Source organism: Schistocerca americana, chromosome 3 (genome assembly GCF_021461395.2).
Source record: "Schistocerca americana isolate TAMUIC-IGC-003095 chromosome 3, iqSchAmer2.1, whole genome shotgun sequence".
Classification (NCBI taxonomy): Eukaryota; Metazoa; Arthropoda; class Insecta; order Orthoptera; family Acrididae; genus Schistocerca; species Schistocerca americana.
In genome coordinates this window covers 46642513-46659304 of record NC_060121.1, presented here as the reverse complement: position 1 = coordinate 46659304, position 16792 = coordinate 46642513, and the positions used below count along the sequence as shown (strand labels likewise).

Genomic DNA, 16792 nt, shown 5'->3' with positions numbered 1-16792 from the left:
CCATCAGCAAAGTTGAACCAGCTGAAGATGTCGGACAGTTGCTCCGACTAAATATTGTGGAAACTGCACAACCTCATCCGGCGGGAAACCCGTGAAGACTATTTACAACAAATCAGCCGGGAAAGCTTGTAGAGTCAAAACTGTCAATTATTCCAACTGTGGTCGTCACAGCAGTTATACACTTCTTCCAGCGTAAGACAAGACGGTCAGTGCCTTGGTGGGAAAATGTTTGCGATGGCCTACGGTACCACGATTATACCCTGGCGTGCATCTCGCCATCCGAAGCAAATCGACGGCCACGAATATCTTTCTTCAAGCCTCCAAAAATATTTTGCCTAGCTTACTACATAAATTTCTCTCGGAAGCCTTTCACATCCTCCACACATTTCCGTTCTCTACTTATGCAATTTACAAATTGTTAGAGCCCCGAAGAAAGACGTTCGTGGCCGTCAGTTTGCTTCGGACGAAGAGGTGCACGCATCGGTACAATCATAGTTCCGTAGTTAACAGCAAATATTTTTCATTCAAGACTTCGACCATCACGTCTCACAGTGGGCTAAATGTATTAAAAGTTACGGCGATTACTTCTGAAATAACAGACGCTTTACGTACATTTTTCCGTCTCACTAGTTTTCATTTGATTTCCCCTTGTATACGGTCCGTCCAGAAAGTTCTAAGACTGATTGTTGGCGTAAGACAGACGTCAGTGTAGTAACTTTAATTAACAGCTGTAAACAACAGATGAGCATTTGAGCAGGCAGTGAACTTGCTGCCGTCGTGTGTCAACGTTATTGCGTCGTAAATCACATCGGAGCAACATCTCTCAATCAACTGTGCAAAATACTCCCCAGAATGTTTTGAAGAAGAGAAAAGTGTGTGCAAAGTTTTTCCTGCAAATCTCTACGCCCGAACAAAAGTAACGGCGCGTGGACATGCCCCAAATTGATTGAAATGTAAAAACAGGACATTTTTCCTGAAAAAAGAGTGACGATTAACAAGATTTGGTGTCATCAGTATGAAACTACCACAAAACGACGAAGTGCATTGACTCACATCAAGACCCAACGCTCAACGGAGCTCTAGCTTAGGTGAGGCGCGAATTAAACAACATTCAATCAAGGGCTTTTTTGGTTGTTTCACATAGTTGCTTGAACATTCTGTGCGTAATTCCCAAGTAAAGTCGACTATGTAGAACATCTGAATCATTAAATCCACCATATTAATTTTTCTCAATATTATGTTCTAAACATTCTGCATGGTGTCTGTTTGTTCTGTATCGTGTCTCCCTACCACTTTCGCGCAACGACGCTCTGAGCGTGTTTTTTAGGGAATTGATAGTTTGAACCTGGGACCTGTTGCTGGCAAGGAGACGTCAGACCACACATGACAGGTAGAATTCAGAAGAGTTCAGTGAGACTAGCGATGATATAACCAAATACTTAATGATTTCAGCGTCAGCTCCACTGCACTCCCTGTAAAGGAATCTTAATACTAACTAAATTTAGTGGAAGGGGTTCAAGGCTTTCCTATTTTTAGTTATCTGGTAAAATAACGTCGAAAAAGCAGTTAAGTTTACCATTGGAAATTTTATTCTACTCAAAAAACATCGTTTATAAATTGCACTATTGATAAAAGGAAATGTTTTAATACAGGATGATAAAAACCAACTACATTCAACAAAAATGTGAACGAATATTCCCTGAATGGGTTTCCAAGTTCTACAATGGATCGAAGGATGACCTATGCCATATCACATCTATAATCTAGGTTTAAATTAAGTTTCACAAAAGAGAAAACTATGAAAATGGTCTACAGTGACCCTCAATTATCTTTAATTACTTATCTAACTTGTCGTAAATTACAGTGGCTGATGTGGCTTCTCAATAACTATATAACAGAAAAATCATCGAGTTTCAGATTTTTACTTCAAGTAGCAAATGTGAACACCATGAGCTTTAATTGACAATCGACACTAGTACTACGCGAAGGGGATGTAACAGATGAGACTTCTGCAGTTCTGAGTGAAGCCATATGCACTCAAAAATGCGGCATCGCGTGCGTTCATTACCTTGTCAGTGTTCGTCAGGGGGCGGCGGCCGGCGCAGCTCCGTCCAGCTCGCCCTCTCCGAAGCAACTCTCCCCTAACTTCTCCTTGCTACAATTTACCGAAGTTGGTTTAAAAAAAACTATCTGGCTGTGTTTTCATCTGACCGATCAGGGTCTCAATGTTAACCTTAAGCTCCACCTACAAACATTCTGTCTATCCAATGAGAAACGCTATACTTTTTATGGTGGGTCAATGTTTTTAAAGTTTGCAACATAACAGAGACGCGAAAGAGTCTCACGCTAAAACTTGCAGCTGGTGTGGTCCTTTTAGCGTTATCGTAAGATCTATACTGTTCTTCTGGAGGGCTCTAGCTTTTAACGTGGGCTGGGGGGTGGTCCTGATGTAACAGAGACGCGAAAAAGTCTCACGCTAAAACTTGCGGGTGGTGTGGTCCTAGCGGTTGGCCGGCGACGTGGGTGTCCGTCCGTCCCTTATCGTAGGCCCTTCCAGCTTAACACGGTTCTGTTCTCGGCTTCTGTTCTCGTTTCTCCCCTCGGAACTGCGTCTGTCTCACGGTGGGAAGGTATGACATGCATTTAGGAATTCTTGTGTTAGTCTGTGGTATTCCATTTGCTCATTCGTTACTCGTATTACTTTGGTTAATTTAATGTCACGATTTATTCGGAGCTATGTGACATACTACTGGATTTGCTTATCATGTCAGGGTTTTCATGGAAGGTGTTGGATTTGCCTGACACCTTACAATGTTAGTGTACTATCAAAACTTTGTAAATTGACGGCCTGGATCATTGTGTGGGAAACAGAGGGAGAATGTGTGAATGTATTTAACTTTGATCTATGTCGTCTTAGCTTCAACTGTTGTCTAAACCATACGAGACCATAGATATAGAGGAAGTTCAGTATCTGTATGTGGCTTCCACTATTTTCGAGGAGTCTTTAAAAACATAATGCGTTTCCAGGTGAGTAGCTGAGAGACCTTCGGTAACAGTGGTAAGCAATGAGCCTCATAATTTCTTTTGCCTACTTATGGCAATAAGGTACACCACAATAAGTTGCAGCAAGTAGAAGTTGAATCACTTTTAATCTGCGATGTTAACATCTGTGCTGAAAGATGTTTCTGACACGTCGGTGTGTGATAATCGTAAGACTGGTTCATAATGTTTTTGAGTATGGATGCAATGAAGAGTGAACTTTCTTGTTTGTGGGTCGAATAGGTTCAAAATCCCCTGTAATATGGTATAATTAGAATATATTTTACTTAGAACAATCTTTCACATAAATGGAATCAGTTTTATTCGCCGATCACCGTATCACTTTCATCTCGATTTCCTTGTGACCTTTAAAAATTTAGTTTCAGTTTACACTGTTATACAAAGAAGTACACTCTTGATCATGAGGCGTGACGTACACTGATAAGGTAGAACATTATGACCACTGACCAACTGCTGTGTGTATAAACCCGTCCAGGCGATAGCAGCGCCATCTGGCGAGGAATGACTCCTACTCAGACACGGACGATGTGTGTGTAGTATCAGTGAGCGTGCTGTCCTTGTGTAGAATGGGGAAGATGCGCGATCTGCAAAGGGCAGACTGTGGCGACCCGGAGGCTCGGCGCGAACATTTCGGAAGCTGCAAGACTTGTCGGATGATGGAGAAGCGCTGTGGTGAGAGTCTTCTGGCCGGCCACCCCTCGTTACAGATGTCGGAATTGTAGGCTGCACAGACTGGCAAAACAGGACAGGCAGCGAACTGTGGTGCTAGTAACATCGAATTTCAACGCTGGGCAGAGTACAAGTGTGTCCGCACACACAGTACACCCAACACTCCTGACGATGGGCCTCTGCAGCCGACGACGAACGCATGTCCCAATGTTAGCACCGCGACATGGGCAGCTACGACTGAAATGGACAGGTGTCCGTTGGCAAGAGATGTTGACGCAGTGGTAGAGCGTTGCATGGTCTAATGCCGATTGGAGGGCGCGAATGCGTCGTATTTCAGAGGAACGACTCCTTGACATCTGTAAAGCGGAACAGAGACAATATGGCGGCAGCTCAATTATGCTCTGGGGAACATCTTTCCCCACAACAGTGGCAATTTCCGACGAGATAATGCTCCATGTCACAAGTCCATGAGTGTGATGAAGTGGTTCGAGGAACACAGTGGAGATTCCCGATTGGTCTGCTGGACGCACAATTTCCCAGATCTGAGGCCGACCGAACATCTGGGATGTGATTGAACCTGACTTCAGACCTCATCGACACCCCCGCCCCCCTCGCTGCGCGGCATTTGTGCGAATTAGGTGCAGATGTTGCAGATGTGCCACCTCCCCCCAGCGACCTAGCAGGGCCTCATTGCTACCGTACCACGACGCATCGCCTCTGTTATTCGTGGCAAAGGTGGACATACCGTCTGTTAGGTACGTTGTTGTTGTTGTTGTGGTCTTCAGTCCTGAGACTGGTTTGATGCAGCTCTCCATGCTACTCTATCCTGTGCAAGCTTCTTCATCTCCCAGTACCTACTGCAGCTTACATCCTTCTGAATCTGCTTAGTGTATTCATCTCTTGGTCTCCCTCTACGATTTTTACCCTCCACGCTGCCCTCCAGTACTAAATTGGTGATCCCTTGATACCTCAGAACACGTCCTACCAACCGATCCCTTCTTATAGTCAAGTTGTGCCACAAACTCCTCTTCTCCCCAATTCTATTCAATACCTCCTCATTAGGTACGTAGTCATATAGTTCTGGCTGATGATTACCTCTTAGACATGTTTTGTGGCCTGTCGGGGTGGCCGTGCGGTTCTGGGCGCTACAGTCTGGAACCGCGAGACCGCTACTGTCGCAAGTTGGAATCCTGCCTAGGGCATGGATGTGTGCGATGTCCTTTCGTTAGTTATGTTTAAGTAATTCTAAGTTCTAGAGGACTGATGACCTTAGAAGTTAAGTGATTTGAGCCATGTTAAGTGATTTGAGCCATGTTTTGTGTTCACTAAGTCTACCTCCCTAGGGGTCCCAAATCAGGTGTAACTACGAACGACTTTCCTGATTGCAGCTACGTACTTTACTGACAGATTAACGAAGATTCGGACCGTTATGAGGAAACGCACCAGTGTAAATCAGAATCTAAGTTCCCCCGTCATATCAGGCTTAGTTGATATTGTTCCACTCTGACAGCTATAGAAAATCGCGCTTTACATGCTTAATTCACACGGTTTATGACTAATGAAGTTATGTGTATAGTGTGCTAGCTTTCTACGTCAGGACGCTGTAAATTGTATAACGCCACCGAGTGATAGCGAAATCTGTAAACCAAAGGCAGTACAGCGGATTTGTGTCTTATTATTACAACTTAGAGAAATCTCAAGTCTTCATTTTTCAAACAGGATGACAAAGATAACGAAGAGGACACTTGTAATCTGTTCCCATTTAATCAGAACGGTGTAGACACCGGTAACGTTCTCTACATCGTTTTACTTATTCTGCAGCTTTTTAAACGAAGAAAAAGAAAACCTCATATTTCTCGCAAGGAGAGGAGCTGTAACGGCGGAGTTGTCTGCTAGGAGTCTGTTTCTGCTGCGCATTGGTCTGATTCAGTTAGTGATACACACCCGTGTGGAACTGCCAATTTCGTCGGAGTACCTGTTATGGTAAATACTATTTCACGTGTTCATCAATTTTCGTCGCGTGTCGTCCACATTCTGAAGAGAGCTCTCGTTTTGAAAAATCTGGGAGGCCCAGATCTGGTGAACATCGTATCTGAAAACTGTGTAATAGTGATTTTGGCTCAAAAGTGTAAGCTTCCCAGCGCTGTTTGGCAGCGATCGCCGTTCTCCAGGCTGCTTTTCCAGTTCATGCATACAGTAGCCGTGCGTGACTGTGGTACACTTGAGACGAAGTTCATACTGGACTGTAACGTCCATTAAAATAATTACAGATCAATATAATTTTTCGGGTTTACTTGAACCAAGATTGTTTTCTTGATTGTGGTCATGAAACAAATGGAAAACAGTTACTTAGTTTCTGGAGCACACCCGTAATTCCAGGGATCGTAGATCTAAATGATTTTTGATACAAACTCTATCTTGGCACATTATTCCGTCAGATCTATAACGCTACGTTCGTCGAATATATTTAAATAATGTTTACGAAACATTGTCGGCAGCATGCGAACAACAACAAAATTTAACGAATATCATTAGCATTCAAAAATACCTTGAAGGATAAAATCAGGTTTTGCTGAACGCAATATGTGAATTGTACCAGTGCGCCACTGGAATTTCTGTCATATAAAAGGCAGACTAGAACCTCAGGTTGTCTTGTCTTTGGCAGTGAAGGAGTATTTCAGCACGAGAGGTAGCTGGCACGCACACACACACACACACACACACACACACACACACACACACACACACGCAGTGACAGTAGTGATGGCGCACGAAGCAGTCGAACAGCAAACAGTGCCGCATATAAATTGGTGATAAAAGAGAGAATGCATGCAATATCTGGTCTCGCGGGCTATAGGAATATGAAACGACTTGTCCCTTATAGCGAAATGTGCTGTGCTCTACACCTTTCTCGGAGTTAGATCAGTTTCGACGACTTCTGGATACAAAATGTAAACTAGAAAGTCCACGCCGAAGGACTCTTTGAGAAGCTCACAGAACGAGCAAAGAAACGAACTAACGCTCTCACATACACACATGCAGACCTGCAAACACCAGATAATGGAAGCACAAATGGTATGGTATGACAAATTCCATTGAGAAGACGGGGTGCGCATCATTCATTCGTTGGAGCAGATGTAGCTGAACACGAATTCACAAGATGAGTACGAGACGAGAGCGACTGGTTCGTTGCACGAACTACGCTGTATAGTGGTGAGTCTGGGAACTGATTCCTTATTTCCTTTTCAGAGAAATGACTCACAAATTCCTTTTTTATCCTATTCTCGAAGCGCCTACACATCAGTCACGTATTATTATGTCTTGTTTTGCATATTGAAGTAGAAGTCAGTTATGTATAATGTACCTGCTTTTGTATGGTTGGTTGATTTGCGAGAGGGAACTTAACAGAGAGGTCATCGGTTCCGTCGGATTAGGGAAGGATGGGGAAGGGATTCGGCCGTGCCCTTTCCAAAGGAAGCGTCCCGGTATTTACCTAAAGCGATTTAGGGAAATCGAGGAAAACCTAAATCAGGATGGCCGGACGCAGGTTTGAACCGTTGTCCTCCCCTGCTTTTGTATGATTTCGTTACACGATTATAAGTAAAGAATGAAGGCAAAAACCAGGTTTTACATATTTTAGGGCTCGTAAAATATTTAGTGTTTCAAAAGAGTTCTGTCACCAAGAAGTTTCACTGTTGAAGGTTTATTTGACCCCCTAAGCCTCCTAGCTATTCTTGCTTACTCTCAAACTCCATGTCCCTTCAAGACTAGAAATTCCTTGTTCTTGAAGATTCGCATATCGTGAAGTTACAGTTCGTTAGCAGGATCAGAATTCTTGACGAAGAGCCAAATTCATTGTTGATATTATTTATTTATATTCTTTACAACCGAGAAAACTTCACCTCCCAATCTGCCATCACATTTGGATAAACTTCCCAACTCGCATATACTGCTTCGGCCGTGTATCGCAAATGTATACATCTCGTGCTGAATCATAAAGTGTCCATAAAACTGCAGGAGGAATTCTGCATGCGTACAGATCTCAACGTTCTCCCACAACTGCTGCTAGAAACGAACTTCCAAGCTCGGATAAACACGAACACTGCGCGCACAAAGCCCTTTGTAGAGTGCAGAGTCAGTCAAATTTTTTTGTGTGTTTCAAATGTTGTATTTTTGTGGATCTACGGCCTCCAGATGTTTAATAAACGTACGAGACGAGAGCGACTGGTTCGCTGCACAAACCTCGCTGTGTACAGGTGAGTCTGGGAACTGAATATTTATTCCTTTTTCGAAGGAATGATGCCTAAATCCCTTTTTTACACTATTCTCGAAGCGTTTGTACTCCAGACACGTATTATTATGCCTGTCTGTCGTGTGATTTTTATTTAACGGTGCGATTAGCTAATTTCGACTGCTTATCATTGTGAAGTACCCGCAAAACCAACATGGAAAAGCACTACAGTGTTTGCATACATCGGCATGTACAAGTAACTCTTTACACATCCCATATTACTCGTTTTCACACCTGTCTGGATTCTATTGTTTACAAACCCTCGTCCACATACACTGGCACGGCGGTAGCTGTGCCGGCGGTCAATTTGAACACAACCTGTGATAGCCAGTTGTCTCATTACTGGTCAGAATCCACATAGCTCGTGTACACACTTGTGCTGTTCCTTAGTGTGTGCTACCAAAGTTATTATACAAGCGTCAGTGAGCGAACTTTTCAAAATGCGGTCTAGTAAGCGATTCGCACAAGAATCCTGCAACAAACACACTGGCCTTCCAATTTACCATGTTTTCAATTTGTTAGAGCCAATAGTCATTGTTCCATTTAAAAAAGTGTATGTTTGCACAAAAGATACAATTTCTAAGTATTATTACAGTCTGTTAATTAGCTAACGATACGAGACCCTAAGTAACAATCCATTTTGTGAAAACCGCACATCAATAGCATTTTCAGTTTCCACAACATTTACAGTGCAAGTGATTCAGCCCATATGGGAACATGTGTTACGAACAGGATTATTGGGAGAGGATACGTGTGAGAGAGGGTGATTACGAAATGAGAGAGAAATCTAGTGGCGTACTTAATGCGTTTTAACATTTTCTGTATGTGGAATGGTGATAGTGTGGCACTGAAAAATGGAAATGAGCGTTTGGCGTCATTGGCCGGGAGGCCCCTTGCGGGCAGGTCCGGCCCCCTTGGTGTAGGTCTTATTACATTCGACGCCACATTGGGAGACCTGCGCACCGGATGGGGATGAAATGATGATGAAGACAACACAACACCCAGTCCCTGAGCGGAGAAAATCCCCGACCCATCCGGGAATCGAACCCGGGCCTGGTGGACGGCAATTCGTCATGCTGACCACTCAGGCATCGAGGCGGACAGAGTATGGTATTAGGGATGGGCTGTGATCGCTCTCGAGAAACGCGCGACGCGAAGGCAATTTCTCGAGAATTTCCCGGGTACGCTCGAGAAGTTGACAGTGCTGCGCTCTCTGAGAAATTGCGCAAACCTTCGGTACACGAAGCACTGAGCCGCAGCGGTCGTACTCGTCGTACGTACGTGCTCGGAAAACTTTCAAATCATAGAATCCTTGTTTAAAACAAAGCACAGAATTCGCATAAAACAGAAGCTTTATTCTTACAAAATATATTACCTTGTACATTCTGCATGTATGCATGCATGCTTAAACGTAAAAGAGAAGTGCTATAGCCTTTTATATACAGAAACTGCGTACATGCGTTTACTTACTGAAGAAAGAAAGGAAACAAAATTTGTTCAGCACAAGGCATTTTTACATTGCATTGCTACACTGCCGTCGATTTTTATTTAGAAATATGATTTTATTAACCAGTTGGCCATTTAGTCTGCTTCTTTGTTTGTTTACAAGTAGTCATGTTTTCTAAAATATTCTTTCACTGGGAACAGAAGTGGCAGGGATTGCAAGATATTTTTTTTTTGCCGCGACAGCTAGACCTGGGTAACTGTTTTCATTTTCTTTCCAGTAGTGTAAAGGATTATCCGTGCGTTGCAGGTACGGTTGTTCCAAATATCGTTGTACCTGCAGGTCTATGCTATCACAACCGCTTTTCATTAGGTTTTTATTGGAAACCTCTTCATCGAAAGAAGCCCATAAGGAACTACTGGCGTTTTGTACGACATGGTACTCGTGGCTATTGTCGTTAGCAGCCGAAAGAGTAGATCGTACGGTCCCTACCACGTTTGTGCACTCTGCAATTAGGCTTGCAACGGCATGTTTTGAATGAATGGGATTCGTAAATGGTAACGTTTTGAATCTTGGGTCGAGAACTGTGGCAACGGCATGTACTTTGCTTGTTTCTATTAATCCTAGCCAGGCTATTAGCGAGTTGTGCAGATGTTGCTGTAGCTCTTGCGCCGTCGTGGTAGCCCACTTCCCATTGCATACGGTTACGATTAGCTGTCTGATTATTGGAATAGCTTTCGAAAGAGAGGTGTAGTTTTCAGTTGAGATTTCTCTTGTTGCCACTTCAAATGGCTCTAGTACACATAAACATTCGCTCCTCCTATCCTCTACTGCTGAATCCATGAGTCTCTTGGGTAACCTTGCTTCTCCCATGCGTGTAACATGACCCCACCATCTAAGCCTGTTCGCCCTGACTGCTACATCTATAGAGTTCATTCCCAGTTTTTCTTTGATTTCCTCGTTGTGGAAAAAAATGGCTCTGAGCACTATGGGACTTAACATCTGTGGTCATCAGTCCCCTAGAACTTAGAACTACTTAAACGTAACTAACCTAAGGACAACACACACATCCATGCCCGAGGCAGGATTCGAACCTGCGACCGTAGCGGTCCCGCGGTTCCGGACTGAGCGCTCGTCAGCTGTGAGGTTCTCTACACCTGAATACAAAGTTAATAAACAGGCTGCAATGCATTCCTTTTGCTCCACTAGACGTTGTAGCATATAAAACGTACTGTTCCATCGGGTTTCGGCTTCCTGAATCAATTTATGAACAGGTTTTTTCATTAGATACTGGATCTCATGGAGTTTTTCATTAGAATTGCAACTTGTTTTAAAATAGCTAACATTTTTTCTGGCCTTTTCCCGCATTATGCAGAGCTCACTGTCGCTGTTCAAAGAACTTTTCATAACTAAATTGATAGTGTGTGCTAAACAAGGCACATGTTGGATATCTGTGTTGCAACTGTGAATAAGTTGTACGGCTGCCGCCATGTTACTGGCGTTGTCAGTTGTGATGCTTACAACTTTGTTTTCAATGTTCCATTTTGAAATCACTTTATCTAACGCCTCACTAATATTTAGAGCTGTATGCTTTTCCGGGAAACGGAATGTCACGAGAGCTAAAGCTTTCAGGCACCAATTAGTGTTAATGAAATGACCAGTTACAGCAATATATGCCTCACTATTGAGTGAGGTCCAAATATCGGTCGTTAAAGAAACGCAAGTAGAGTCTTCCACGGCCAAGTTTACAGCCTCTTTCTGTTTATGGTAATAGTCCTCAATCATGAGGCGCAATTTTTTTCGATTTGGTATCGAGTACTGTGGGTCCAACAGTGAAACAAAACGTCGAAAACCAGTGTCCTCGACGATTGAAAGCGGTTGAAAAATGGTTCTGAGCACTATGGGACTCAACATCTGAGGTCAACAGTCCCCTAGCACTTAGAACTACTTACACCTAACTAACCTAAGGACATCACACACATCCATGCCCGAGTCAGGATTCGAACCTGCGACCGTAGCGGTCGCGCGGTTCCAGACTGAAGCGCCTAGAAGCGCTTGAAAATCGTCTGTTATCATGGCCACTAGTGCTTCATCTAGCTGTTGTTGCCGTTTACTTCCCTCTATGAAGAGAAACGTAAGATTTTGATCAGTGCACCTGCGAGGGGATACGTTATGCTCGACAACTAGTCCAATAACTTTACATATCGCAACGTGCAAAAGCTAGGGTAATATAGGTTTGATTTTGGGTTATGTTGTAGATTATCGGAGTACGATTAAAAAATCAATTTTTTTATGCGTGGCGGACCACTTCGGACACTATCCGAACTTTTGCACGGAATTCACCTTTTGTACCACGCGTACCTGGATATTTTGTCTGTCTCGCACTATTGGAAGAATGAGCCTATGTATCGACGAACGTCGCTGTTTTATTGCTCAATAAATTGTGCAGTTTAAGATGTCGAATCAAGCCCGTTGTATTTTTTGATACATTACGGAGATTTTTGCGACAAATGTTGCAAGTAACGTTATCTCCATCCTGCATAAAGTATTGCCAGCACCATGACGTTCGTTTTCGAGTGTGCGTATTGATTTGAATAACAACTTTACTCGAATGAAACCTGAGACATACTAGTTACGAGAACGGCGAGCGTGTTTGTCTAGCAGCGGCATTCATTTCATAAAACAACAGCGGAGCGGCGTATGTTGTCGCAGCCAACTGGCGCGCAGCGGCACACGCCGCCGAGCCACTTCTCGTGAGCTTCTCGAGAATTGCTTGAGAACTAGAGGCTCGAGAAATTCTCGGTGCGCTCGAGTCGCCTCGCCTCGCCATCCCATCACTGTATGGTATTAGTGACCGGGAGATCCCGTCTACAACTGTTCGGCTGTCTCGTGCAGGTCTTTCTATTTGACGCTACATCGTGAAGATGAAATGAAACGGAGAGAACACGAACACCCAGTTCCAGAGTGATGATAATCTCCGATGCGGCCAGAAATCGAACCCTGCGCCTCGCGACGCTAACCTTTAGAACACGAGCTGTTGCCAACGGCGCTTCTTATGCATTTACTGAGTCAAGATTCACCGTGACATCTCACTAATATGGCTTTCTGCCATGAAATTTCTTCAGTAATCAGCAGTAGCCCTGAATCTGAAACTGTGATTATAGATGTATAACGACTACTAGTATCAGCTATTGTGAAGAATATCACTGAATAAAATAAAATATAGCTTAACGGTTGGAGGTAATGTCAGGTTAAAATTACATGTTAAGCGTGCCATGCGGCACACTTTCAGCAGTGATTGATGTAACGTCATCGTCACACAAAAACTTCCAATCAACTGAAACTGTACGATTAATTTCGTTGGGCTTCCTGGTATATCGCGACGTGCTTACTGAAGGGCAAAACGATGCCAGAGCAGAAAATTTATTTTTGAGTGTACGAGATAACATGTTAGATGTGGCTACAGGTGTGCAGCAGAGTGGAGCAGTAAATGGTGTGGGCTTCAGCACAGCTCCCAGACAGTGGGGAGGACTGAAGCATTCGCTGCATAGCGTGGTATGCCTGCATTCGCGTTTACGTTGTTGTTGTACATAGGCAGATCCGAGCGTGACGATTGTTGCCCTTGTTGTTGGAGCTGTAGAGAGTAGACCATGTATGTATATATGTATTGGACCGGAGACCTAGAAACGACCTAGAAGCTTCGACCCGCCGCAGCCCTCAGTGGTTCACAACCCCACAACAGGCCACAGCAGTCCACCCACCCACCGCCGCCCCACATCGAACCCAGGTTTATTGTGTGGTTCGGCCCCCAGTGGATCCACTGGGAACTTATCATACTAGACGAGTATAGCCCCAAATGTTTGCGTGGTAGAATAATTATGGTGTAAGCGTGCTTGAAAACGGTGTTTGCGCAGCAGTCGCTGACACAGTGTAACTGAGTCGGAATCAGGGGAAGCAGCCCGCATTCGCCGAGGTAGATGGAAAACCGCCTGAAAAACCATCCACAGGCTGGCCGGCCCACCGGACCTCGACACTAATCCGCCGGGTCGATTCGTGCCGGGGACCGGCACGCTTTCTCGCTGGCGAAGCAGCGCGTTAGACCGCGCGACTAGCCGGGCAGGCTTAGATTGTAGACCACACTCTAATGCAGATCAGGATTGAACAGGTTCTTGCGTTGGTGTGTCGTACGAGTGTCGATATTTCTGCAGGGCCGCTTACTCTAGTAGATGGGTTGGCTGTGATAAGATTGTGATATGAAAAACATCAGAAGCATTGATATGGAACGTGTTGCTAATTTTGTGTTCGCCTTTCACGCCGATGTCGGAAAGGCATCCAGGTCACGACATGCAGACCTTCTCCATTCGCAGCAGCGACGGTACGTACCTTTCTGTCACTGCATCAGTATCGGCTTCCAATTGTGTACAGGAAACTTTTGCAATGCGACGCAACAATAAAGTTACTGCTTTCTGAGAATACTGTATACTTGCACTGTAGCCGTTGTGCAAAGTCTGTGGGCGCAGTCGTTCACAGGCAGCATTAGTTTGAAGTGCTTCCTATGGCATAGTGGTTACGAAGTGAGATTCTGGCAGTTTTGCGATACAACTTCGCGCGTGGTTTAAACATAGACCAGTGCTTTGAAGAAATGACTCTTGCGCTCAGTGATATATGTCCACATCGTACAACACGCCGAGAGGACGAGAAAGCTACGATCATGAGTTACGGAGGAAAACATTGATACTGTGAGGAAAATGCTAGACAAAGACAGGCGAGTGACCTATAAGCAGATAAGGGATACCTTAGGGCTAAAAGAACCAGCAATTAATTCGGTTCTGTAAGGTCCTCTGCAAGTAAAGAAACTTTGTCGTCTCTGGGTGCTGCATAGACTGACGGAAGAGCAGATGATGAGACGTGGGGCTTCTTGCAGGGAGATGTTAAAGAAGTTTTCTAAAGGACAATCTCAGTATGTCAATACCATAGTGACAGGTGACGAAACTTGGCTGTACATCATGACGTGCCGACCATGGCTCGAAACAAATTTTGGGTCTTTGAGGGTGACGACACACCCGTAGCTGTCAGAGAATCCCGATCAGTAAAGAACAAAAGATAATTTTTTTTTTTTTTTTAATCGAGTGGAAGCATGGAGCTTGTAATTTTACACACACAGAAGACAGTCACAGCTAAATGGTGGACCGAGCAGTGCGTTCCCAAAGTCATCCAACCTTTGAGGACCCTGTGACCGTAGTCAAGAACGGACAGTTGTTACCTCCATCACGACAACGCTCCAACTCACCGGGCCAAAACGTGTGCCAAATATTAGCGGGGTAGAGGACTGAAACTTCTTGAGCACACTCCTTACGGTCCAGTCCTTTCTCCTTGTCACTCTGCGCTGTTCCCGCGCCTCCAAATGAAGCTGAAGGAAGTGATGAGAATCTTCTGAGTGCCTGGGACAACGACTGTGCCTTACTCCCTACAGAAACTTGGGAGAACGGGTTTAACGTATGATTTCAGAGCATGGAGAGGTGTATTCAATATGGTGGAAATTACTTGGAAACAATACAATAAATAAAGCTCTATTGCAAAATTTTCCTAGTACCCTTTCTATTTCATGATAGTCGCATCAGAATGTCGGAGATGGAGAGAAGACATGGAAACTGAAAGAGAAGTAAAGAGTGCGAATTTTTTGTCTTCACCATTTAAGATACATGTACCTTGGTGCTACTTACATGGGAGAGGAGTCAAACGTTAACCTTGATGCGACTGTCAGAAGCAAAAAGAAGCTTATCTAAACCACTTGCTGTTTTCCTGCAGTTTTTTCGAACCACAGCAGGATCGCTTACAGTCATATCTTGTGAAATTAAAGGTGCCTCTCCAATTAGTGCTTCATTCTTATTGTGTGCGAAGATAGTCAAACGTAAAAATCCTTCTTTTATTTTATACGAGAGAGTAACGTGTGTATATCAAATTTAGTTATTATCTGTTTTCAGTTTCATTGTGTCTCGAAGGTACTCAAATATGGAAGTCACTCTTTCACTTTACAGGAGACAGTAACGTGTGTTTATAGCATTTCGTTACTATCTGTGATTGCGTTAACACTAATTTCCAAGCCTATGCTTGCCAATAATTGACGAATTCTTGTTACATTCTAATTTTTTTCTACAATAAACATGTCGAAATTCCACTGCTGTAAGTATTGTACTTATGAGAATATTGTACGAAAATCTGAAATAATTTACGTTGCGATTTCCTCCACGCATCATTTTCTACGGGGTGACAAAACTAAAATATATTTCACGCAGCTTAAGATAGTCAACCAAACTTATATCGGGCGCAACAAGACCGAAGTATGTAAGCTGTGCTGCCTACTTAAAGCTGCGTGAAATATTTTGTAAGTCAGTTTTATTTTGCCCATCCTTTATCTGTAGCAAGCTGTTGGCAGTCTGGTTCTGTAAACCAAGATATAGAACAAGGTCATTGCTGTATATTTTGTTGTAAGAACGTCGACGACACTCACTCGTGCACAACTAAGAGCGTTGGCGGCGTTCCAGTTCCAGGACAGAAGGGCGATCGAGGAGAGCCTGGACCAAAGGGCGCGCCTGGAGAGCCCGGTCCAAAAGGCGACAGGGGAGATCCTGGGCGACCTGGAGTTCCAGGGGAGGACGGCGGTCCAGGACCGCAGGTAAGTTCAGAGCAAACTCATCCTGCAAACTAACAACCAGTTAAAATACTGTGGCTTCTTGACTCTGCGCGTAGGCATTTTTGTCAGCAACATGACCCAGACGTGACTGAGCTTCCAGAAATGGGAAACTACTTAATGGAAGTAGCTATTGCGTCAACAGGACGCGACCCATTCTCAGAGTTGTAGAACTTGTGCACTTGGGGCATCGTTTTGTGTTACTTAGAGTGATGGGCCAAAAAATTATGACTACCTGTTTAGTAGCGTGTTGGTCCACCTTTGGAATACGATACAGGAGCGATTCTGCGTGTCACGGATTGATTCCGCTAATCCTTGGCGGGTTAGGTTCTTCTGCTGCCGATCCCCGTGTTCTACAACGTGTCCTGAACGGTGTGTTCCGAAACACCTTGTCCTGCATCAGCATTCTACCCTGTCATCTGATTTGCCACACAGCACAGTCTATACCGCTTTACAGAGCGGCCAAGCCTTCGACCTTCGCGTTCTGTGACATCCGCCACATTTACATTTGCTGGTGGTTTCACTGTCTTCCCATCGGAGCCCCCAACAATAGCACACGAGCAGCCGTCGTCCTTCGCCATTTCCGAGACGCTCCGTAATAGGCACTGGGCCGTAACAACCTACCCTTTGCGGAACT

General features: G+C 44.3%; 1 protein-coding gene across 1 annotated transcript in view; it reads left to right on the top strand.

The window, feature by feature from the left end:
• Window positions 1-16326, top strand: part of LOC124605268 (collagen alpha-1(X) chain-like) — a 45779-nt gene extending 29453 nt beyond the window's left edge. The window contains exons 6-7 of the mRNA XM_047136832.1: window positions 16010-16140; window positions 16228-16326. Coding sequence (XP_046992788.1) covers window positions 16010-16140; window positions 16228-16326 — 230 coding nt within the window. The remainder of the gene's footprint in view (window positions 1-16009; window positions 16141-16227) is intronic.
• The last annotated feature ends 466 nt before the right edge of the window (window positions 16327-16792 follow it).